The 25,408-nt window shown below is 40.9% G+C and overlaps 4 protein-coding genes across 4 annotated transcripts; all 4 read left to right on the top strand.

Annotated features, from left to right (window-relative positions):
- The first annotated feature begins 1,395 nt into the window (after positions 1-1,395).
- LOC136255268 (uncharacterized) lies at positions 1,396-3,312 on the top strand. The gene has a single exon (XM_066047994.1). The coding sequence runs from the start codon at positions 1,396-1,398 to the stop codon at positions 3,310-3,312; it is 1,917 nt and encodes a 638-aa protein (XP_065904066.1).
- A 42-nt stretch (positions 3,313-3,354) lies between these two features.
- Positions 3,355-3,828, top strand: LOC136255269 (uncharacterized). Its single transcript, XM_066047995.1, has one exon. The coding sequence runs from the start codon at positions 3,355-3,357 to the stop codon at positions 3,826-3,828; it is 474 nt and encodes a 157-aa protein (XP_065904067.1).
- A 73-nt stretch (positions 3,829-3,901) lies between these two features.
- On the top strand, positions 3,902-4,611 carry LOC136255270 (uncharacterized). Its single transcript, XM_066047996.1, has 2 exons — positions 3,902-4,073; positions 4,256-4,611. The coding sequence occupies exons 1-2, from the start codon at positions 3,902-3,904 to the stop codon at positions 4,609-4,611; spliced, it is 528 nt and encodes a 175-aa protein (XP_065904068.1).
- A 261-nt stretch (positions 4,612-4,872) lies between these two features.
- On the top strand, positions 4,873-5,727 carry LOC136255271 (uncharacterized). The gene has a single exon (XM_066047997.1). The coding sequence runs from the start codon at positions 4,873-4,875 to the stop codon at positions 5,725-5,727; it is 855 nt and encodes a 284-aa protein (XP_065904069.1).
- The last annotated feature ends 19,681 nt before the right edge of the window (positions 5,728-25,408 follow it).

A 25,408-nucleotide genomic window follows, 5' to 3' on the forward strand; every position in this document is an offset into this window, starting at 1 on the left:
GCTGTAAAGCTTGCTGCACTGCTGCTCTGAATACTGTGACTGCTTTATTAGAGTGATTGACTGCTCTATTAGAGTATCTTGATCCGAACATGACCAGTTTCCCGGAAACTTCAGAAACCCCCTGGAGCCGCCCCTGGTAATAAGTAAATATAAATTATCATATGCATAGAGAACACATGGTATCTATTCTAAATAGAGCACTGCACTGTCAAAGTACATGGTATTTTTCTAATTGAATAGCTCAGCAGTATTTATGCAGTTTTCTTATTGAAAGTTCTAAAGTTAGCAGTTACAGAAAGGTTTGTGTGCATGTGTATATGCATAAAATATTCTATCATTGCACCATTGTGTATCAGGTCATTCTTAGTTCCATTGGTGTCATAAAATAGTAACAGCGATACTATTAATATAACTATTATGTAATGTAGACTTTGTGCTATACTGTATCACGTGCTTGTATTTCTAATTGGTGCACTGCTTTATTTGAGTGTGAACACGTGTAGCTGAGGTAATCCGTCTTCTTCGCGTGCAGATCGATTGTCCATTACTGAATCGCTTCGAAACCCTTGGATTGTACTTAGAACTATCTATCACATTTGGTGCTGCTTCGGACCAGGGATTCAAATGGATAATCTTCAACGCGCTAAAGCTTCAAGACGTGGTGGGCACTCCTTCGTGACCAAGCTCCTCTCAAAGGCACAGACGATTACGGAAGCCAACGCCGAACCTACACTAGAATCGTTCTCTACTTCAGACAGGGAAGGAATAGACCTCATTCTTAGCCAACTGACCATGAAGAAACGCTAGCTGGAAGAATTAGACCAAGTAATCACCTCGGCGATAGCAACGGAACAAGAGCTAGAAGATGAAGTCGCGGACACTGCGATGTACCATTTCATGCTGACTGAACGCATGGCCACTCTACAGAAGTATTCCAGTTCCTCCTCATCACAAGCCAGAAGCATATCAGCCCAGACTCATCATCAGGAATCAAGACTTGACACTACTGATACCCAGCTAGAGAACAATAACCAGGAGTCACTAGAGCACATAGCAACTAATGGAGTGGTGAGTAAATCATTGCCACACACACATGTTGTATGCAATGTGGGTCAGTCTGTGGGTCAGTTTGTAAGCCGGTTACCCAAGCTAACACTTCCCACATTTGGTGGGGACCCACTCCAATTTCAAACCTTTTGGGACTCCTTTGCTGCAGCGGTCCACAATGATAATAGCTTAAAAGGGGTCCAGAAATTTCACTACTTACGGGCACAATTGCTAGAGGATGCATCTAATGTAATTGACGATCTTCCACTCACTGATGCAAACTACCAACACTCTGTGGCTTTGTTGAAAGAGAGGTTTGGGCAGCCCCATTAGTTGGTCAATGCCCGTATGGATGCTTTGATGAATCTTCCAAAGCCTGTTAATAATCTGGCCAGCCTACAGGTTTTCCATGACAGATTGGAAAGCCATATGAGAGCACTGCAGTCCTTGGGCAAGTCTTCAGACACCTATTGTGCAATGCTGACTCCCATGGTCCTAGGAAAACTTCCTACAGACCTTAGAAAACAGTTCACTAGAGACCATAACAGTGGTGAATGGACTATCCAGGATGTCATGGCTTGCATTCTCAAGGAAATTCATGTCCTTGAAGTAGGACAGTACTCTAATGGCTTTACCAAAGACGCACATTCAACTGCTGCATTCTTCCATACTACAGTGGGAAAACCTGTAGGCCAGCGAGAGAAGAGAGAACCACTATGCACTTATTGTAAGGGCTCACACACAGCCAACCAATGCACTGTTGTTAAAGACCACCAGCAACGCACGTCTATTGTAAAGGGAGCTGGCCTATGCTTTAACTGCCTGGCACACCACAGAGTATCACAGTGCACCTCCTGCGGACGTTGCAAGCAGTGCAACCAAAAACATCATACTAGCTTATGCCCTCCCCCCATTGCTCCAGCCAACAATCCACAGCCCCTGCCTCCCTCTATACCTAACAACCCACAGCCACCCTCTGCACCTGTAGCCAACCATACTCAGTCAGTCCATCCTCCGGCCCCCCCTACAAGCACGACAGGTACATTTACCACTGTCACTAGGCCCCAACCTTCATTTGAGCTAGCCCATAGTGCTTGTCTCCTGAAGACTGCTATCGCCACAGTCTCTGCAGGTCCATTTAGTACTGAAGGAAACATTCTCCTTGATGAAGGCGCACAATGCTCCTTCATCTCTCAGGACCTCGCAGACAGACTTTGCCTGAAGGCAACGCATACAGAACAGGTATCTTTGTCATCCTTTGGAAACCCAGTATCGGCTGCTAGACTCCTTCAAGTATCCACCATCTTGATACACACACAAGAGCAGAGTCCCATTCCTATCTCAGATTTGGTGGTACCCAAGCTCGCAGCGCCACTGCAAAACTCCATGCGGATGGAGATAACCAAGTTACCTTACTTGAAGGGTCTGCAGCTGGCTCACCCTGTCACAGAGGATGACGATTTTGAGATAACTGTTCTTCTAGGTGCCGATTACTACTGGACATTTGTCCAAGACCAAGTCGTACGTGGCAATGGCCCTACAGCAGTCAAGTCTCATTTAGGTTACCTACTATCTGGTCCCCTACTACAACCATCAGCAGCTGTCAACTTGATTCATGTAAACTTCACAGCTTGTGATGACCTTAGCCTTGACACCTTCTGGAAAGCAGAATCGAGTGGAATCTCCCCAAACACTATGGACAGCGATGACAACTTCCTGAAGGGCTACATGCAATCTAAGATCAAGCGTCAACCTGATGGAGCCTTAACTCTGAAGTTTCCTTGGAAGGAAGATCACCCCTCCCTTCCCTCCAATTTCTCTATCTGTGCCAAAAGTACTAGATCCTTGGCTCAGAGGTTAGCTAAGACCCCAGAACTCTTGCGTGTGTATGGCCAGATTATCGCTGACCAAGAGTGCAAGGGCTTTATTGAGAAGGTCAATAATTTTAATACCAAGCAAACCCATTACATTCCCCATAGGGCTGTCAGAAAGGACTCGGCCACCACCCCAGTCCTCATAGTGTATGACTGCAGTTGTAAGCAGTCATCCCACCACCCAAGTTTAAATGACTGCCTTCACGTAGGTCCACCCTTTCTTAACCATCCGTGTGCCATACTCTTACACTTTCGCTTGTACACTTATGGTTTTTCAGCTGATATTGAGAAAGCGTTTCTTCATGTCCAGCTTGACGAGTCTGACAGAGATTACACCCGCTTTCTCTGGCTATCTAATCCTGAAGACCCTAACAGTGCTTTCCAACCTTAACGTTTTCGGGTTGTTCTCTTTGGGGCTAGCTGTTCCCCATTTATGCTTAACGCGGCTATCACCTTCCACTTGCAACAGTATCCATCACCTGTGTCTGCCAATCTTCTTAGCAGCTTATATGTTGATAATGTAGTCTCAGGCTGTGATAATGAGCAAGAGGCTGTTCAGTACTTTCTAGAGTCTCGTTCCCTGATGAGTTTATCGAAATTGAACCTCCGTGCCTGGACATCAAACAGTTCGTCTCTAAGAGAACTAGCACAACAGCACAGCATTGCTGAGTTGAAAGAGACTGTTAAAGTCCTTGGCTTGTGCTGGAACGTTGAATTTGATGAATTATCTCTCTCCCCCAAACCTGAGCTTGCCACTTGCACTCCAGTCATGAAGCGTGAAGTTCTTCGCTACATCTCCTCAATTTTTGACCCACTTGGTCTGGTCACTCCAGTAACTATAACTGCTAAGTTGCTACTTCAAGAACTCTGGCAAGATAATGTATCTTGGGATACGGAGCTGGATTAAACCTACCATCTCAAGTGGGCTTCCATCACAGCAGACATAACGTTTCCCACGACAATATATCCTTATGCTCCAAATGGCAGACCCCTCTTCTATTGCCTTGCATGTCTTTGCTGACGCCAGTCAAAAGGCATACAGAGCTGTCGTCTACATCCAGTGTGGCAATCACTCATCATTGGTAATATCAAAATCTCGTGTGGCTCCACTCAAACAACATTCTCTACCTAGGCTGGAGCTAATGGCTGCAGGTGTAGCAGCTCATCTAGGTTCCTTTGTAGTGGACTCCCTTAACCTCAGAGCAAGCACCTATTATTGGTCTGATAGCCAAATAGTCCTCTGTTGGCTTCAAAGCAAGAAGAAGCTGAAACCTTTCATCGAACACACACATCATCATTATGGCAATACTGCCCAACAGCTTGTAATCCTGCAGATCGTTTGACCCGTGGATTGACAGCTCAGCAATTTGCAAATTCAACATTATGGAGACATGGCCCTCCATGGCTATCATCTCCTGCTAAGTGGCCCACTTGGAATCCCACAGAAGCCATGCTGATACAAGCTGTCACTGCTGATGACCCGCTGTCATCTGCTGCTGTCCATAATACAACCATATTGTCACCTGCGAATGGCATACACAACCTCATTGATCCTTCAGCTTACAGCAACTACACTAAGTTGCTAGACATAACTGCCTATGTTCTCCGCTTTGCCTATAACACCAGGCAAAAGCTATTCAAGCTCACAGGACCATTGACCCCCACTGAACTATCCTTTGCCAATCTTTGATGGGTTGGTAATGTGCAGCACAGGTCTTTCCCAGAAGAACTAAGCAGTCTACAGTGACCTGATTGCTCCTCACGACTGCCACTGGTGAGGCAACTCCGACTTTATTTGGATCACACTGGCCTGATCTGTTGCGGCGGTAGAATCCACAATGCGTCACTCTCAGAATCAGCTAAGTTTCCCTACCTTCTACCACAAAAGGACCCATTCACCTCTCTCCTCATCTGGCACATTCATAAGCAACAATACCATGCTGAGGTAAGCATGACACTGACGTCCCTTCGTCAGATGTATTGGGTGCCATGTGCAAGGCAAAGGATCAGATCCTTGCTGAGGAAGTTTGTGACCTGCAGGAAACTAGCTGGTCAACCATACACTGCACCGGATCCCCCACCACTAGTAAAGGCCCGTGTACAACAATCTATGCCATATGAGGTCACTGGTATTGACTTCACAGGTGTACTGTACGTGAGAGGTAATGGAGGAGGAACTAAAGTGTACATCTGCCTATTCACGTGTGCTGTGAGTCGTGCAGCACACTTGGAGATTGTAACGGATCTCACTGTAGAGTGCTTTCTGCAGGCCTTTAGACGGTTTAGTGCTAGACGATCCCTACCGCGTCTTGTCCTCTCTGACAATGCTTCAACATTTTTGTCAGCTGCTGAGGAATTGAAATCCTTATTCTCCTCACCCTCACTTACTAATGCCTTAGCTAAGACTGGGGTAGAATGGAGGTTCATTCCCAAGAGAGCCCCCTGGTTTGGGGGATTCTGGGAGAGGCTAATTGGGTTGACCAAACTAGTTTTGAAGAAGGTCCTGGGAAGGGCATTCACAACACTTAACAGCCTGCAAACACTAATTGTAGAAGTAGAGGGTATTGTTAACAACCGGCCTCTCACTACTGTTCCCACAGACATCAATGACCCTGATCCCATCACTCCCGCCCACCTACTGTATGGTAGAAAAGTTGTTTGTGTGTCCTACCATGTGATTCCTGAGTATGACTACAGTGATCCTGATTTTGGAGATAATGACATTCAAACAAGAGCCAAGAAACAAGGAACATTGTTACAGCACTTTTGGACCAGATGGAGGCAAGAATATTTAACTGGGCTTTGAGAGTTTCACCAAACAAGTGGCTTCAATATTCAAACAGTAAAGCCAGGAGCTATTGTCTTAGTGCATGATGATACTGCTCATCTCAATTAGCATCTCGCAGTAGTGGAGGATACCATTCCAGGAGCAGATGGTCTAATCAGAGCAGCAAATATTAGAACATCCATTGGCAGGACAAATCGGCCGATAACCAAGTTATATCCGCTGGAAATCACTACTGCAGAATCGGATACTTTATGCAAACAGAATTCCTCACCTAAGGAAAACCCATCGAACAGTGATGTTCAAAGCTCCACAGTGGAACAAACAGATGATAATTCTATGCCTGAGAGAATTCGACCTGTTCGTCAAGCAGCTATAAAGAGGAAGACAACAAGTTAAAGAGTGGACCAAAACATTATGTGGCCCCCCGGAGGATGTCATAAACTAGTAACAGCGATACTATTAATATAACTATTATGTAATGTAGACTTTGTGCTATACTGTATCACGTGCTTGTATTTCTAAGTGGTGCACTGCTTTATTTGAGTGTGAACACGTGTAGTTGAGGTAATCCGTCTCCTTCGTATGCAGATTGATTGTCCATTACTAAATCGCTTCGAAACCCTTGGATTGTACTTAGAACTATCTATCACAATTGGACCCAGTGTTGTCTAGCTTGTCAACACAACCATGTCATCCTCCAAGAAGTTTAAATTTATCTATATTATAAGAGTGAAAAGCCGTCTGTCTGTCTGTATTCCATTTGATGTCACGCATTGTACTCTCGCACCGCTGCGCGTTTCAAAGCGTCTTTGGCGTCACGGAAGCGCTGATTATTGAGCTCAACAATGGCGCTTTCGAAAAGTTCGTGCGAGCTATCGTTAGTCGTCTACGGGCCGTTGAAGGCAGGTGTGTAGACTAAAATTCGCTTGAATTCTTTCTATAAACCGCATGCAAACCGCAAGTAAACACCTATCCCAGTCCATTTGTACAAGTCTTTATAAGACAAAAATATTGCTGTAACAATGTGGTGAAGTAGATAGGTTAATGGTTTAGGTGTCTGTCTTACGTGCGCGAGGTTGTGGGTTCGAGTCCAGCTGGTGTTAACTGTTTTTTTTTTCGTTTTGGGCACCTTTTCAGTACACCTTTTTTCGCACTGTACTGCATGTGTTTTTGCCAACTGTACACACGTGATATTTCTAATTCAAATTCATTTGATGTGCTGTGTAAGCATGCCGGAGCATGCCGCCTAAGCGAAAACGATCGTCTACTTTTTGTGCGTTTCAAGCAAAGAGACGCAAGCAGAACCAAAGATTGGATCCAGAGAAGAGACGGGAAGAAGCAGAACGACAAATACTGCGCCGCCAGGAGGCTTCAACTGGAGCTACCACCTCATCCAGTGCTAGGTGTGAACTCGACTCACAACAGAGACGATGACAACGTGACGCAGAAGCCCATCGTGTGGCCCGCCAGGACGAAGAAAGAAGATCACAGGAACGGATCCACGATGCAGCTGCCCGTCGACTTGCGCGTGCGGACCCGGCCTCCAGAGAAGAAGAACAGCAGCGTGATACAGCTGCCCGTCGACTTGGCGTGAAGACCCAGTAACAAGGAGGGAGGAGCAACAACAAGATACAGCTTCCCATCTACAAGCTCGAGCTGATCCACTCTACAGAGCTCTGGAGCAGCAGGCTAACACAGCACGCAGACAACAGGTACGTGCAAGCACACACGTACCCAAGCTTTAGGGGGCTTAACTATCAGCCACACAACTTCTTCAACATTACAGATGTAGGCACACTTAGTGTAGAATGCACACACTGCGGCGCATTAAAATTTCCCCAGGAGACCGAATCCCTTTGTTGCTTGAAGGGTAATGTCCAGTTAGAGGCATTTCCACAGCCCCAGTCATTCTTGAGACACCTGTGTGAAGGTACAAACACAGCAGGTAAACATTTTCTAGCTAGCATACGTAAGTATAATAGTGCATTTCAAATGACAAGCTTTGGCTGTAACGAGATAACTATGTCTGGCTTCAATCCTTCTTTTAGAGTGCAGGGTCAAGTCTATCATCGTATAGGTAGTTTAGTTCCATCAACAGGTGAGTCTCCTAAATTTTCCCAAATTTATTTTATCGACAACCAGCAAACTGAATTAGCTACAAGATGTGGGATAGTTGATGGGTTAAGGCTTGACATAGTTAGGGGTATTACTGAGCTTTTGCATGACGATAATCACTATGTTCAACTTATTAAGGTAGCTAAAGAAATATTTGAGCAGCATGATGAGCCAGCAAATATTAGGGTAGTGATTAATGAGAACAAACGGCCTATAGGAGAGCATGCTAGGAGGTACAATAGCCCGATGTGTGACGAGGTAGGAGTGCTAATGCCTAATGATAATGTAAATAATAGGGACATAGTTTTGCACTATAGGGATGGGTCTTTGCAGCGCATTTCTGAACTTCATAGGGGGTATGATCCTTTACAGTATCCTTTACTCTTTTCTTATGGCACCGATGGATGGCACGTCAACCTGAAATTGGCTAATTACCGCTACCACATCATGGTCAGGCAGCAAGTGCCTGTATTGCTTAAGGCTAAAAGGCTTTTCCAGCAATTCCTGGTTGATGCCTACTGTAAGATTGAAACTGAGCGCTTACAGTTTCTCGGGCGTGAGCAAAAGGCACTACGTGCTGATTGCTACCAGGATTTGCGGGATGCAATGGTAGATGGGGATGGTGACCCCAGGAATGTTGGTCGTAGGGTGATCCTACCGATGCTTAAAAGGCACTACGTGCTGATTGCTACCAGGATTTGCGGGATGCAATGGTAGATGGGGATGGTGACCCCAGGAATGTTGGTCGTAGGGTGATCCTACCGATGCTTGCCTCAGTGTTGTCCAGCTACCTGACACCATGGGAACCTTTGTGGATAGCAAGGAGGAACTGGTTTCCAGGGTGTATCCAGATTTGCTCTCTAACTTTAGGGACTTGGCTTTCTGAACGCTGCATTCTTGCTCCTCTTAACAAGACCACTCATTCCATCAACATGACTCTGGTGGAGCAGTTACATGGTGACTGCTGTGACTACAGGTCCTTGGACACCATACCTGATGAATCTCAGGCTGTTCACTTTCCAACAGAATTCTTGAACTCTTTAGAGGTATCTGGACTACCTCAGCATCTTCTCTTACTTAAAGTAGGCGCTCCTATTATTATTCTACGCTCTCTAGATCCTCCAAGGGTTACTAATGGCACTAGGTGTGTAGTTACTAAACTGTCGGCTAACACAGTAGAGGCCAAGATTTCTCACGGTAGATATGCAGGACACGATATTATAATACCACGCATTCCTCTCATTCCGAGTAACTCGGTTTTGCCTTTTGAATTTAGACGGCTTCAATTTCCAATTGCACTTTGCTTTGCCATGACCATTAACAAAAGCCAGGGCCAAACTTTTAAGGCTGTAGGATTAGATTTGACGGACGAAAGCTTCACACACGGCATGCTTTATGTGGCACTATCTAGGGTAGGTTCAGCAGATAGATTGACACTTTTAGTTAGAGGGGATTGCAAAACACGTAATGTAGTCTATAGTGAGGTTTTTAGATAGGCAAACACATGCACCTTAGTTAGGTTTGTCTGCTGCTACTGCTGCTTTGTGATATTGTGGATCAGCACCTGTGGATGGTGGTAAGGAAGGTATTATGGTAAAAAAAATGTATCAGATGGTTGCTTTGTATATTTATGTATGTGTGAAACTATTTATCTTTTCTATTCTTTTGTCTTTATGCATATCTTGGATGGTTTGCTCGGAGGAGGGATGACTGCAGCTACACAGTGAAATGACACGGTCCCGTGGCAGACTGTTCTTCACAACGTGGGGCACGTTGTGAAAATGGGAGTTATTTATAGACTTTGCAGCAATGATTTGAACTCTTTCTACACATGCATACAAAGCAGAGTGGAGCATTTTTCCTGTGCAGCAAAACAAAAGAAAAGGCTGGCAGGTTTTTTCCATGAGCTGTCTTGGGCTGGATGACTCAAATTGTTTTGTTTTCATTTATTATTTCTTGCTAGCCCCCACTCTGTGCCCATGCTGTTATATTTTATAAAGCCGTTATATTTTGTCATAACAGAATCGTTGTAGTGCAGATTACAGTAATTCATGGTATGTTTGGTTGATGGTAGAATTTGAGCAACTTAAGTCACAAAATATTCCAATAAGAGTGCACTTCTCCACAATTATTGCATTCACGCAATCCTTACACCACATTGTTTCCTTAGTCTTTTATAAAGTATCTATAATAGTATATTACCAACTGTAATTTCATTTAATTTCCATGTCATTGTACATACTGCCCTGCACGATAGGGCAGGTACTACAGCTAGTATATTGATATTTGGGAACATCTTCATCTCAACAGCCAGCTGGTACAAACCAGGAGTTTTGTGTTATATGTCAGGAAGTGACAGTAGAATGTTTCTTTTGAATTCAAAAAAGAATGACATTGGAAAGGGATATCAATGACTTGCTGTAAACCTGGTCAAATTTGGAAAGTTACCAAGGACCTTGCCATTAGATAGACTGAATGAAGGACAAGGTATTGAAGCAGCTATGATTACAATAAGTGGCATAACACATGTAGGCTCCATTACAACAACCAAATGCTACAAACAGCAGGAAATAGGGAGCATCAAAGCCCAGAAATAGAATGCTCCACACGAGTGTAGTATATTGCAGTCTTTACTTAAGTCTGGTGGGGAATTGTGTTTTTTCTGTGGTGAAGAAGGTGGACCAGGTACTGATGGCCTACATGAGGTGACAACTTTTCAAGTGGACCAATGTGTACACAAGTGTGCTAAACAAAAAAAAAAAAAAAATCACGTGATTGTTGTGGCTAGGGTCTCGTCTGGTTCTTTGACAGACCCAAGTACCGTGATTTTTTACCATCTAGTTTTGCTTTTTGGTCTGGCTTGGCTTAATCTCAAGTATTTGTCACTTTACTACTGTTGAACCTCGAGTTGGAGGTAACAGAGTGCTGTAATTGGAGTATAGATGGATAGTCGTTCCAGCAAACGTAATGCAGATGAAATAGAATCACCGGACGGGAAAACACAAGGAAGAAAGGAACCTAAACTGACCACAGAAGGTGAGTCCTTTTGTTGTCCGGTTTGTCTAGGAGAAGTATTACATCATGAAGCGTCAGATGACTGTGATGATGATGAATCAATATTTTGCGAAGGAGATTGTGACAGCTGGGTACATAGGCGCTGCATTGGCCTACCCAAGAAGGCAAGAAGGCATTGATCAATTATAAGACCTCCAACAACCCATTTATGTGCCCTTCCTGCTGAATTAACAAATATGAACATCTGATTTCGGGCATGAAATCTACCATTGCTTCCTTAGAGCAGAAAGTGTCAGAGTTAGAAAAGAAGAATGTTACTCCTACCAATAAACCACCTTTGCACAACCCCACACCAACTACCTCTACCAGTGAAAATCCTAGTATTTTGAACAACAAGCCCTCTACTGCTTCTAATAACAACATACAAGAAGTAGTAGCAACATTTATTAATGAAGAAAAAGAAAAGGGAAAGAGACGTCTGAATTTAATGATCCACAATGTCCCAGAATCTTCATCAGAAGACGGCCTGACTAGAAAAAATCATGATGTTGATTTTGTAACCAAAATGTGCCAAACTCAGTTCAGTACTAAAGTGGTGATAAATAAAGCCTTCCACTTAGGGAAGAAAGGTGCAAAACCCAGATTGCTGAAGATTAGTCTATCCTCTGATACTGAAAAGACAACTATCCTTAAAAATAGCACGAAGCTGAGAAGCTCCGATGCATCACCTGTATACAAGAGTATTTTTATAACACCAGACCTCACCCCCAAAGAACAAGAGTACAACAAACAGCTTAGAGCAGAATTGAGAGAATGCAATAGAGGGGGCCGAGCTTTCCAGATAAAAAATGGGAAGATAGTGCGGAGGAAGCAATAGCTACCTTCCGCACTGATAATAATAATACTCCACCCCCTTCAACAACTTATACAGTTACAAATAATTCCCCACCACAAAATTCAACTGAAAATTCTCTTAAATTATTGTCCTTAAATATTCAGAGCATCATGGCCAAAAAAGTCTCCTTTGACAACTTACTACATGAACAAGATCCTGACATTATTACAATATCTGAAACCTGGCTTAAACCTGAAGTCTTGTCAAGTGAGTTTTTATCAACAGACTATAACATCTTTAGAAGGGATAGGCCAGATGGATATGGTGGTGTTTTGATTGCCTGCCGTAACTCACTGAATTGTCATCATTTGAATATAAATTATGATACAGAAGCTATTGCTTGTCAACTCACCCTTGCTAATCAACAGACTCTAATTGTATGTGCCTTCTATAGACCGCCAAATAGACAGCCAGACAGCGTGACAAATCTATGTCACTTTTTCAAAAGTATTGTTGATCGCTACCCTACTTCACCTGTTTGGATTGCTGGAGACCTCAATTTACCAAACATCAACTGGGACACTAATCATATCAGTAACTTCACGTACCCTTCTAGTTTATGTGATACTATTATTGACTTTGTTGAAGAATGTGGGTTTACCCAAACAGTCAACTCTGCTACCAGAGGAAACAATATTCTCGATGTATTTTTTACTAACAGACCATCTCTAGTCAAATCCTGTCACACTGTTCCTGGAATTAGTGACCACGAAGCAGTTGTTATACAATCATTAATCTCTTTTGCTCCTCAGCAACATAGCCCAAGAACCATCTACATCTGGCACAAGGCCGATATGCCATCTATTAGATCCATTATAGAACAATTTAGCTCCAATTTTTTCACCAGATACTCTACATCTACCTCAATTAATACCTTGTGGGAGGAATTTAAATCTTTGTGTTGTATATGTTTATCATATATACCTACAAAGCTTTCCAACACTGGAAATAAGAAACCATGGATTAATTCTCACATCAAACGTCTTTCACGTAAAAAGCAACGCCTATACAACCTAGCAAAATCATCCAGCTGTCCAATTAAATGGCAAACATATAGAAATTTCAAAAAGACAGTCCAGCAAGAAAGCCGTAGAGCATATCACAGATATATATCATCCCTCACTGATAAAAATGGTGCAATAACCAAGCGATTGTGGTCCTATATTAAAAGACAACGGAAGGACAATTTTGGTGTTGCCTCCTTAAGACATAATAACAACATATATAACGACAACCATACTAAAGCACAACTACTGAACAATTATTTTACCTCAGTTTTTACACCGCATTCATCAGAAACTCCTCCAACTATCTCTGACTTACCTTTTCCTGCTATTTCCACCATTTCTGTAGACGTCAACGGAGTTCTCAACTTACTAAATGAGTTAGATATCTCTAAAGCACCTGGACCTGACAAAATTCCTGCCCATTTCCTGAAGTTGTGCAGCACTGAAATAGCTCCCATTTTGATACTTATATTTCAAGCATCCATCCATCAATCCAGAGTCCCACCTGATTGGAAGAAGGCGAATATTGTCCCAGTATTCAAAAAGGGAGACCGTACCCTCTGCAGCAACTATAGACCCATATCATTAACATGCATATGCTCCAAGATCTTAGAACATATAATATATTCACACATTTTCTCCCACCTTTCTCAACACAACATCTTGTGTGATGAGCAACATGGCTTTCGCCATGGTCGATCTTGCGAGACACAACTTCTACTTACTATCAATGGCTTTGCTGAATCCTTAAACAACAATGGACAAACTGATGCAATTCTTTTAGATTTCTCTAAGGCCTTCGATAAGGTATCACACCAACATCTTTACCATAAACTACATCATTATGGTATCCGGGGCAACACTTTGGAATGGTTGAAAGATTTTCTTATTGGAAGACGACAACAGGTATTAGTTAATGGTGAGCAAAGTGACATAAGTCAAGTGACATCAGGAGTTACACAAGGAACCGTTCTTGCTCCATTATTGTTCTTATGCTTCATAAATGATTTACCAAAAAACATACTATCGACAGTAAGATTATATACAGATGATGTCATTCTGTACACCCCTATTAACTCAAAAGAAGACTGTTACCAACTTCAGAAAGATCTAACTATTTTGGAAAGATGGGCAAATAAATATAAAATGGCCTTTAATGTTAAGAAATGTGAATTCATCAGAATAACACACAAGAAAAAGCCTATATTTTACCATTACACTTTGTATGACACTGTTGTGCAGGAGGTGACGCACACCAAGTACCTAGGTCTTACCATTGACTCGAAGCTATCCTGGTCTGAACACATTAGACAGATAACTAACAAAGCTAACGGTATCAAAGGATTTTTACAACGTAACCTTCATAGCTGCCCAATCTCGGTCAAAGTGAGTTGTTACAAGTCACTTATTAAACCAATCCTAGAGTATGCCTGTGTGGTCTGGGACCCTTATACACAAAAGGATATCTTAGCTATTGAATCAGTTCAAAGACGGTGTGCGAGGTTTGTGTATAATAATTATTCTTCATATGCAAGTGTCACAAACATGTTACAAAATTTGAATTGGCCACCTCTGGCTCACTGCAGAAACCAGCTGAAAGCGATCACAATGTTTAAGATCATGCACCAATTAATAGATATACCGGCTGATACCATACTCATACCAGCTCCATCTAACTACTCTCTACGAGGTCATTCAATGAGGCTGCTACAGCCAAACACAAGAGTAAACTCATACCTTAACTCATTCTTCCCTTCAAGTATAAAGATTTGGAATAACTTACCCAACGACCTCATCACCTGTTCAAGTTTAGACCAATTTAAAGCAAGGCTAGCTGAACATCAATTAACCACATAATTAATTTTGCTGATTTATTATCTGTACTTGTATATACTCTTTGTAAGAGGTTTTGCACAGTAAACAATAATAATAATAATAAACTCACTGGAGACAGTTTTCTCTTGGCCAAACTGATATGGTAGCCTTGGAAGCTAAGTACCACACAAAGTGTTTATTGGCTCTATACAACTGTGCAAGGAAGGTGCAAGCTGCTCAGCAACAAATAAGTAGTAAAGATGATGAAGTATCAGGAATTGTGTTTGCTGAGCTTGTAATGTATATTGAAGTTTTTTTGGAAGCATGCACTCCAATGGCTTTCAAACTCAATGATATTGCACAACTCTACATGTATAGAATACAACAGTTTGGAGTCATAGTGACAAACGAATGCATACATGTGCAACCAAATTGAAGCAAAGACTGTTTGCTCATTTTCCAGATATGCAAGCTCAGCGTAAGGGGAGAGATATTATGCTTGTATTTTGATATAAAGATATTGGTGCTGCACTTGACAAAGTCTGTGACCAAGACAGTAACAGTGAAGCTGTTCATCTAGCACGTCTGCACAAATTGTACACTGACACATGTTTGACTTCCACATCCTTCATTGGATCATTTGTCAGGAAAGGTCTGTACCATGCACACTTTCTGCTTTCACTAGTAAGTATGGTGTTGGAAGGCCGAAGTATCAAGGACCAACTTTGTGAATTTTCAACACCAGCAGCACTTTCCATTACCCAGATTTTGGAAGTATAACAGTGTTAAACACATGCGTAAACAGGTAGATGCCATCTCATCTCTCCATCACAGTTCTACACAAGAAAAAAACATGGCCATCATCAAATACTGGTACATACTGTTGATACAGATGTTGTGGTGTTGGCAATGATGGTAGCTGAAACTCTACCAGCTAAAGATGGAAGTTTGGGTAGCATTTGGATCAGGAAAAATTTCCGATATATGGCAGCCCATCAAAGTGAAGTACTCAACTGGGATCAGAGAGTTTGCATGTTCTTCCTCTGTTCCGTGCACTAACTGTATGTGACACCATGTCAGTGTTTGTTGGACATGGCAAGAAAACCTGCATGGACTATATGGAATTTGTTCCTGGAACTTACTAATGCACTGCTGGAGCTAGCACAAGCACCAACTGAGATTTCAGAACAAACTATGCATGTCATCAAGAGGTTTGCCATTCTTATCTATGACTGAACAAGTGCCTACATTAATGTTAACTAGGCTAGGAAGAAGCTCTTTGCAAAGACAGCATCTGGAAAGAGACTTCCACCAACATGCACTGCTCTGGAGCAGCATGTCAAGCAATCTGTCTTCCAAGGGGTTCCCCAGACCATGTGCTTCCTTCTCCAAGTAGTTGGGGTTAAATTAAGACAGATGGTGGCCTATATGAACCACACTGGACCACACTTCAAGAAGCATTGAAAACCTGTTATGAGCTAATCTGTTGTAGCTGCAAGAAGTTCAATGCACTGCTCTCTGCAAGTGTGAGAGAGAATATCCAATAAACTGAACAAAGTTCAATCTTATATCACACACTCAGAGAGTTTAGAATATTATATTATTCTAGTCAAGACACACGGTAGTGTGTCGCGTGCGGCCCAAGAAGCCGGCGCGTAACACCCGTGAGTATATTGACAGGAAGAAAGAAAACGTAATTTTCGCACCTCCGTAGCTCTGTGCTTCCTTGATGAAACAAGGCGAGTTTTGCTGTGGACATGCCCTCCAACTGCAGTACTCCACATTCCAAATTTGAGTGAAATCGCTTCGCGCGTTCCCGAGATATGCGACTTCAAAAATTGGCTCAGTTTCTTTGACATAATGAAAACTATGATGATCATAACACACGTACATACTGAAAACTACAACATACTACTACTTATTACCTAACTATATACTTATTACTACCTATACGTACTTAACTTAACCAATGTCAAAGTCAGGAAATTCGTCCTCAGCAGTAAGCGAATACTGGCGGAGTATCATTTTTGCATTGTACCTCCACAAAGTCACAGACAGTTGCTGGAGAAGTTGGCGCCTAGCAAACTTTCGAGGTAAACCGTTTCTAACAGTTGTTCTGTCAGCTATGGATCCTAAAATTGATAGGGCATATGGTGACCAAACACCAAAGGTCTCACATACAAGAGGGATAAAATCTCCTCCATTATCATTCACAATGTCCTGGTATTGGTTGTCCTTAGCTATCTCACCAACAGCAGCGGCCACCCCAGCTTGAGAAGAAGCAGAAGATATGACAGCAGACTGAGTGGTACTCCTGAAGGAGAGATCAAAATAGGCAGGACGACCAAGATGAAAGTCAGGGTGGTATATGTCGCCAGGACGAGATCTGTCAGATGGAATGCCTTGCTCCCTAAGAACACCAGGGTGATCTTGGAGCAAGGCATGGTGTACAACAGACACTAAAGCATTATGACGCTGGATCCTCAAGGGACCATGAGAGCACCCCAGCAGATGATCACCAAGCTCAGTTTCTTCGGTTTTTTTCTTCTTATTTTTCTTTTTCTTGTCGCACACTTACAAAAACTGCTATAAAACTCGAACGCCATATCCGATTGCCTTGGAATTTGGTACACAGAAAGGGGATGTAAAGGCGCATCTCTGTACCAACATTGGCTGGAATACGATAAACAGGCAAAGTGTTATGAGCGATTATTCACGAAAAATAACACCAATACGTTGTCACGCCTACAGGGTAAACCGCGTATGGGAAGAAGCTGAAAATCGGTGGGTGAATAGGTTAACTATTGAACCTCAAACCTTTTGTGGTTTGAAAGAAATCGAGCTAAAAAACAGGAAGATACAACGAAAAAACCAACAGTGTACAACAATTACGCAATCGAGATTAGCTAACAAAAAAAACGACTGCTTGCCACGCCTACCAGATAAACCGCTTGGGGTAATGCTTTGAAAATCGTTGTACAGATGGAGTAATCATCTTAGAAAGGATCATCAATGGTGTAGAAGAATCAGACTTAAAGCCACGGAGTTATAACACGAAATCCAACTTGGTGCAATCGAGATACTCTAATAGAGCAGTCATCCTAATAGAGCAGTCACCCTGAAGAGAATTCAAGAGATAAGCTAGAAACAAGAAACCTGTATAGAGATCAGCTACACACAAGTCACCCTGTAGAGAGATCAGCTAGAAGAAGTTACCTTGTAGGGAGTTCATGCAACCATGGAAAGGGATAGTTCAGCTAGAAAAAATCACCTTGTAGAGTTCAGCTACAAAGAAACCACCATGTAGAGAGTTCAGCTACAAACAAATCGCCCTGTGGAGAGATCAATAGAAGAAGTTACCTTGCAGAGAGTTCAGCTACAAAGAAACCATCATGTAGAGAGTTCAGCTACAAACAAATCTCCCTGTACAGAGATTAGCTAGAAGAAGTTACCTTGTAGAGAGTTCAGCTACAAAGAAACCATCATGTAGAGAGTTCAGCTACAAACAAATCTCCCTGTAGAGAGATCAGCTAGAAGAATTTACCTTGTAGAGAGTTCAGCTTCAAACAAATCACCCTGTAGAAAGATCAGCTAGAAGAGGTCACCTTGTAGAGAGTTCAGTTACAAAGAAACCACCATGTAGAGAGCTCAGCTACAAACTAGTGACTTTGTAGAGACATCTGCTAGAAGAAGTTACCTTGTAGAGAGTTCAGCTACAAAGAAACCATTCTTTAAAGAGCTCAGGTGCAAACAAATCACCTGTACAGAATTCAGCTACAAATAAATCACCCTGTAGAAAGATGAGCTAGAAAAAGTTACCCTGTAGAGAGTTCAGTTACAAAGAAACCACCATGTAGAGAATTCAGCTACAAACTAGTGACCCTGTAAAGACATCAGCTAGAAGAAGTTACCTTGAGAGAGTTCAGCTACAAAGAAACCATTGTTTAAAGAGCTCAGCTGCAAACAAATCACCTGTAGAGAGTTCAGCTACAAACAAATCTCCCTGTAGAGAGATCAGCTAGAAGAAGTTTGCTTGTAGAGAGTTCAGCTACAAAGAAACCATCATTTAGAGAGTTCAGCTTCAAACAAATCACCTGTAGAGAGTTCAGCTACAAACAAATCTCCCTGTAGAGAGATCAGCTAGAAGAAGTCACCTTGTAGAAAGTTCAGTTACAAAGAAACCACCATGTAGAGAGTTCAGCTACAAACTAGTCACCTTGTAGAGACATCAGCTAGAAGAAGTTACCTTGTAGAGAGTTCAGCTACAAAGAAACCATTCTGTTTAGAGCTCAGCTGCAAACAAATCACCTGTACAGAATTCAGCTACAAACAAATCACCCTGTAGAGAGATCCGCTAGAAGAAGTTACCTTGTAGAGAGTTCAGCTACAAAGAAACCACCATGTAGAGAGTTCAGCTGCAAAGAAATCACCCTGTATAAAATTCTGCCATGAACAAATTGCCCTGTAGAAAGATCAGTTAGAAGAAGTTACCTTGTAGAGAGTTCAGCTACAAAGAAACCATTTTGTAAAGAGCTCAGCTGCAAACAAATCACCTGTACAGAATTCAGCTACAAACAATTACCCTGTAGAGAGATCAGCTAGAAGAAGTTAACTTGTAGAGAGTTCAGCTACAAAGAAACCATCATTTAGAAAGTTCAGCTTCAAACAAATCACCTGTGGAGAGTTCAGCTACAAACAAATCTCCCTGTACAGAGATCAGCTAGAAGAAGTTACCTTGTAGAGAGTGAAGCTACAAACAAATCATCCTATTGATAGATCAGCTAGAAGAAGTCACCTTGTAGAAAGTTCAGTTACAAAGAAACCACCATGTAGAGAGTTCAGCTACAAACTAGCCACCTTGTAGAGACATCAGCTAGAAAAGTTACCTTGTAGAGAGTTCAGCTACAAACAAATCTCCCTGTAGAGAGATCAGCTAGAAGAAATTACCTTTAAAGAGCTCAGCTGCAAACAAATCACCTGTACAGAATTCAGCTTCAAACAAATCACCCTGTAGAGAGATCAGCTAGAAGATATTACCTTGTAGATAGTTCAGCTACAAACAAATCACCCTGTAGAAAGATCAGTTAGAAGAAGTTACCTTTTAGAGATTTCAGCTACAAAGAAATCATTCTGTAAAGAGCTCAGCTGCAAACAAATCACCTGTACAGAATTCAGATCACCTGTAGAGAGTTCAGCTACAAACAAATCTCCCTGTAGAGAAATCAGCTAGAAGAAGTTACCTTGAAGAGAGTGAAGCTACAACAAATCACCCTATTGAAAGATCAGCTGGAAGAAGTCACCTTGTAGAAAGTTCAGATACAAAGAAACCACCATGTAGAGAGTTCAGCTACAAACTAGTCACCTTGTAGAGACATCAGCTAGAAAAGTTACCTTGTAGAGAGTTCAGCTACAAAGAAACCATTCTGTAAAGAGCTCAGTTGCAAACAAATCATCTGTACAGAATTCAGCTACAAACAAATCAGCCTGTAGAGAGATCAGCTGGAAGAAATTACCTTGTAGATAGTTCAGCTACAAACAAATCACCCTGTAGAAAGATCAGTTAGAAGAAGTTACTTTGTAGAGAGTTCAGCTACAAAGAAACCGTAAAGAGCTCAGCTGCAAAGAAATCACCTGTACAGAATTCAGCTACGAACAAATCATCCTGTAGAGAGATCCGCTAGCAGAAGTTACCTTGTAGATAGTTCAGCTACAAACAAATCTCCCTGTAGAGAGATCAGCTAGAAGAAATTACCTTGTAGAGAGTTCAGCTACAAAGAAACCATCATGTAGAGAGTTCAGCTGCAAAGAAATCACCACTGCCCAGATTTCAAGGCAATAGCTCTTTCCAATCTGAAGTTATCAATTGTCAAAGTTGGCAAATTGGATGTGTGGAAGGCCCCTTTTCGCAAATCCGGTCACATATGTATTATATGTGACCGGATTTGCGAAAAAGGGTCTTCCACACACATCCAATTCTATGAACTTGAATGACCATACCTTTGTGCTCAAAGAAGATACTAACCTGAAATTTTGTTCATGTATTAACCTATGTTGTTACTCATCACTGTCCAAATTTCAAGGCAATACTATTTTCCTATCTGACATTATGAACTGCCAAAGTTCGTAAATTGGATGTGTGTGGAAGACCCCTTTTCGCAAATCCGGTCACATATATATAATTTGTACATTTACTGATAAAATATTTAAAGTACATCTACTTCATCTTTTCTTCTTCCTGTAGTAAAGAAAAAAAACATAGGTTAAAAAAGTCCCAAAGCTGGCCATAGGCCGGCTTTGGGGTATACAAATACAAAAAGAAATGAAATCTAATCCAAAACAGCCAAGCTGTAAAAAAGTGTGCGGCCCTCAGAAAGGCTATGGTGAAAAAAGATGTGAAATCCAAGGTGGCGGCCAAGAAATGGCTGTGATGGTAGGTTAATGGTAAAAATTTTAATAACGACAATTCGGGTGAATTTTTGTGCCGCTTTACAAAATTTACCTGAATTCTCATTATTAAAATTTTTACCATTAACCTACAATCACAGCCATTTCTTGGCCGCCACCTTGGATTTCACATCTTTTTTCACCATAGCCTTTCTGAGGGCCGCACACTTTTTTACAGCTTGGCTGTTTTGGATTAGATATTTATAACAACAATAACAGTCGTGCAGTAATAGTCCATTATGATTAAGATAAAATTACCAATATTTACATTATTCATATTAATAAAGATTTAGTATGGTGCTACTAGAGGGAATACAGTAGGCCCGTAGCCAGGGGGGGTTCGGGGGGTTCTGAAGAACCACCCTCTTGGGAAAAGGTCCACAATTTCAGTATAAAGGTCCACAATTTTAGCAAAAAGGTACACAATTTTAGTATACAAGTCCAATTTTCAGTAGCAAAAGTCCATTAGCTCCAGTTTAATAAATACCACTAATAAGAAGGTAAATTAAGTGCTCCGAGTAGCTAGCTCATTCAGTGCTTGTAAGACAATGCAAGATCGAGATACTCTAATAGAGCAGTCAACCACCTTAATAGAACAATCACTCTAATAGAACAGTCACAATTACATTTTCTTTTAAAATCTATATGTAACTATTTAATTTCTTTACAAAACCATATTGTTGTCTAAACTACAACTTTCATAATATAAAAATTTTGGTGGGCAAGCCCTTCCCATACAGAGCCCATAAATAGCATCCATGCTTCAATGCACAATCCAACAGAGCGCTCAATTTTTCCTATTCTTATTCACTGTGACATTCCAATATATTATAGACACATGCCTGTGCAGATGGTATAATTACAGTAGCAGTAGAGATATTTCCCAGATGTCATCCAAATAGCTAGTCTTAAAAATTGTTATTTTTATTGACTGAAATGCCACTAAATTCAACCTTTTAGTGTCTATTTTCAAAAAATTTCCTGGGGGGGCATGTCCCCAGACCCCCCTAGTTTCAGCATGCTTTGCATGCTGGGTGTGCTTCGCACAGCATAATGTAATCCATATAAAGAGGGCCTCAAAAAAGGTCCACTTTTCTTCTAAAAGAACCTACCCAGATAAAGGTCTGGCTACAGCCCCGTACAGTCATTTTTGTACAGAATTCTGCAATGAACTTTCATTAGTAGCACTGAAAATTCCTAATAGTGTGTTTGAAATCATTTGTGTGGCAGCCATTTTGTAAAACTGTTGCTATGGCTACCATGAGTACAGTTGTGAGCGCCTCCATATCCAAAAACAATTGTTAGGTAATAATCTACATGTGTACCAATTTTGGTGCTTTTGTCAAAAAGTGCACAATAGTTTTGGTATGCCGCTGCACTACCATAACACTCAGTGTAAGGACTATTTTGCTAACACTCTTCATTGTCACATGGTTAGAACACATTTCCGGCATAGTGCCATTTGCTTGTAGAATAAGTTGCCATTTGAAGTAGTACCCCGCAAGAATCGGGATATTGTCTCATTAATTAAGTCTTACTACTTAATTGTCTAACTTTTTGTTATTTCTTTATTTATTTGTGTGTGTTCTTCAGTTTTGTACTTTGCCTTTGTATGCTTTATGTACTCTGGCATGAAAGAACAGCTATGCCGAATTTCATGAGTTTAAACAAAAAATCTAAATCAAATTAAAATCAAATAGGATCGTGTGGAAAGTGGTACTGAAACACACACCTGTGGGTCCTGTGAGACTGTATCTAGCTGTCCTTCATTCCAGAGTGTTACATATGTAAGTTACACACTTATATCACAGGGATATCTTAGTTATTGGGTCAAGTCTCAGGCATAGGCCTGAGCCTAATATGCTCAAAATTTTACCTATTATTCTTTCCAGAATTTCCCAAAATTTTCTCCTATTATTCTTTTTTTATTCTTTTATCTACCCTATTATTCCATAATAATGCTCACTTAGTTTCTGTAACTATTTTTTTATTTTTTTATTTTTTTTTAGTTTCTGTAGCTATAGTCGCTTAATTCTCAAGATGCTGATATAAGTAGTTTTGTCAGAATTAATAATAGCTAGCCATAAATGAAGCATTCCACCTTACACATAATGGTTATAGCCATTACAACAGATGTAAAATAGCTATCGGAGGTATAACAAAAGAGTTTTCAATTATCAGTGTATTACAGCTGTAGCTATAATTACATGCTAAGTTTAAAATTAGTGGATAATGATATCAATATGTTTGTTGAAAGACTTAAAGAAGATACACTGGTATAACATGTACAAGTTTCAAACTTGCAGATAATCATACAGTTAAATCTCTGATGCTGTCTGCAGATTGTTAACATGAAACGATCTGACTGCTCTATTCGAGTATTTGAGCGTTCTATTAGAGTATATCGATCATTTAGAGGTTTTTCAGCTCCTTTCAGCCAGCACTTGTATAATAATGCTGGCTATCTATCATTCTTAGTAGTTTAGTACTTTCATCTAGCTAATCAAGAATAGGCACGCCCCTTAATTCCACTGATTATTCCCGTGGACGTCCGATAATTCTAAAATTATTCCTGTAACCATCCTATTATTCCAGAATTATTTTCACGAAATTGGTGACCTATTATTCTCACAATTATGCCGGCATATTAGGCGCAGGCCTACTCAGGCAAAGCCGAAGATGAGTTTCATTAACTAAGATATGCTATGACTGCTAAGATATAAGTGGTTTCAAAAGGTTCTGGAGATCAATGTGTAAGCAAATAGCCATCTACCAATGTGTCCACAAAAGGCTCAGAGATGTAACTACCAGTGCTGGGGTTTAGCTATACCATATATACTTTTTAGCTGTGTTGTAGGGCTTCAGTGGGATATGTAGAGTTTTTTCCATTACTGTGCAACCTTATACAGATAGGATACTTACTTAGAGAACATAATGTTATTCAATCAGTTAGTTAAAATTAACCATAATTCCATCTAGCTATTGTTTCATTAATAAAAATGAATTTCTACAAAATTTGTAACTGTTAGAACATTTGTGAATTTCATTATCTCAGTGACAACTGTGAAGTCTATATCTCATAGTGCATTTACCTCAAAGACTTAAGAAAAGCTATTTTACAACTGGCTAGCAATTCCAACATCAGTATATTGTACCATGTTAAACAAAGATGAAGGAGTAGGCAACCAGCAAAACATCTGAAAAATGTTTTCTCATTGAATACTATACCTAGTGGTAAATGAGCCATTTGATTGAGCGAGGAGTTTAGAACTAGCTGGCATGCATATAGCACCACAGTGGGACAGTTTCAGACTGTTATTCCAGCAACGTAACAATGTTGTGTTTAAAGATTTTGGTTATGGCTATTATCCCAGCAATATCAAAATGTTGTGTTCAAAGGTTTTTATATGGCTGTTATCCCAGCAAAAGTAAGCCTTAAGACAGAAGGCATAAAATGTATTGGTCATTTCTGTTGTTCTAAAAACCTTTTAGTGCAAGGAGTTTACAGCCATATTACCTTTTATTAGAAGATTTTTGGTACATTTATTTGGGATCCGACAGTGTGATGGTTTCAGGTGAAACCCCCTCTGAAAATAGTGTGCATGCTCCTAATTTATTTACGATTCATGTGAGTGATAAAATCACCAACAGTTATACATAGTGTATTACTTTGGGACCTTTTCTACTGGCCAAACTTCACACTTTTACCTTTGAAATTACTGAAAATGCAAATATGGATTTTAAGTGTGTTAAGTGCCTCTAAAAATAGTTATCTTTTTAATGAGTACCCGTGCTGTTTTGCTACAAAGTCTGGATTGGTAAGATTCAACTGTGAAACAATGTTTTGGATTGATTCATTGCTAAGCTATAGATCTATGTAGCTCTAGGCCACTGAGCTGTAGATCTAGCTATCAAGATTCAATAAATCAATTCACCCCAGTTGGACTATAGCTTTACAATTTATGTTTCAGTCTGAGAGCATGCCATCACACTTCCAATCAGGTTGAGAATGTCAACACCAAGCACATCAGTTTCACCCTCTAGTACTCTAACTACTAAAGTCAACACTTCAGCACAGTCGCCAAATACGGTTACCACATAAGGGATCACCATCCAGCACAACCGGTACACCGATCACTCAGAAAACGAATGTAGTTTCAAAGTATCTTGTACAGTATGTTCCTGCAGTAAGAAAAGTTCTACCACTAGAGTAACTTGCTCACAAGTCTTAACCAGTGCAGAAGGACTAAAAATTTTGAGAGAAAAGGAAGAAAAAAAAGCAGAAAGAGAAGGAAGAAAAAACAAGAGAGGTTAAGCAAATGAAAGCAGAAAGAATGTTTGGCTAAGCAAAAAGCACATGATAAAGCTAACAGAACAAATAGTCATACAGTAGCACCGGTGATCTGGT

Source organism: Dysidea avara, chromosome 5 (assembly GCF_963678975.1).
Source record: "Dysidea avara chromosome 5, odDysAvar1.4, whole genome shotgun sequence".
Lineage (NCBI taxonomy): Eukaryota > Metazoa > Porifera > Demospongiae > Dictyoceratida > Dysideidae > Dysidea > Dysidea avara.

What these genes read in the sequence shown, in the direction of transcription:
- LOC136255268 (XM_066047994.1), top strand. Translation starts at nt 1,396, where the DNA reads ATGGATGCTTTGATGAATCTTCCAAAGCCTGTTAATAATCTGGCCAGC.
- LOC136255269 (XM_066047995.1), top strand. Translation starts at nt 3,355, where the DNA reads ATGCTTAACGCGGCTATCACCTTCCACTTGCAACAGTATCCATCACCT.
- LOC136255270 (XM_066047996.1), top strand. Translation starts at nt 3,902, where the DNA reads ATGGCAGACCCCTCTTCTATTGCCTTGCATGTCTTTGCTGACGCCAGT. An exon ending in GCTGGAGCTAATGGCTGCAG is followed by an intron (nt 4,074 to 4,255) that starts GTGTAGCAGCTC and finishes GTAATCCTGCAG; the next exon opens with ATCGTTTGACCCGTGGATTG.
- LOC136255271 (XM_066047997.1), top strand. Translation starts at nt 4,873, where the DNA reads ATGACACTGACGTCCCTTCGTCAGATGTATTGGGTGCCATGTGCAAGG.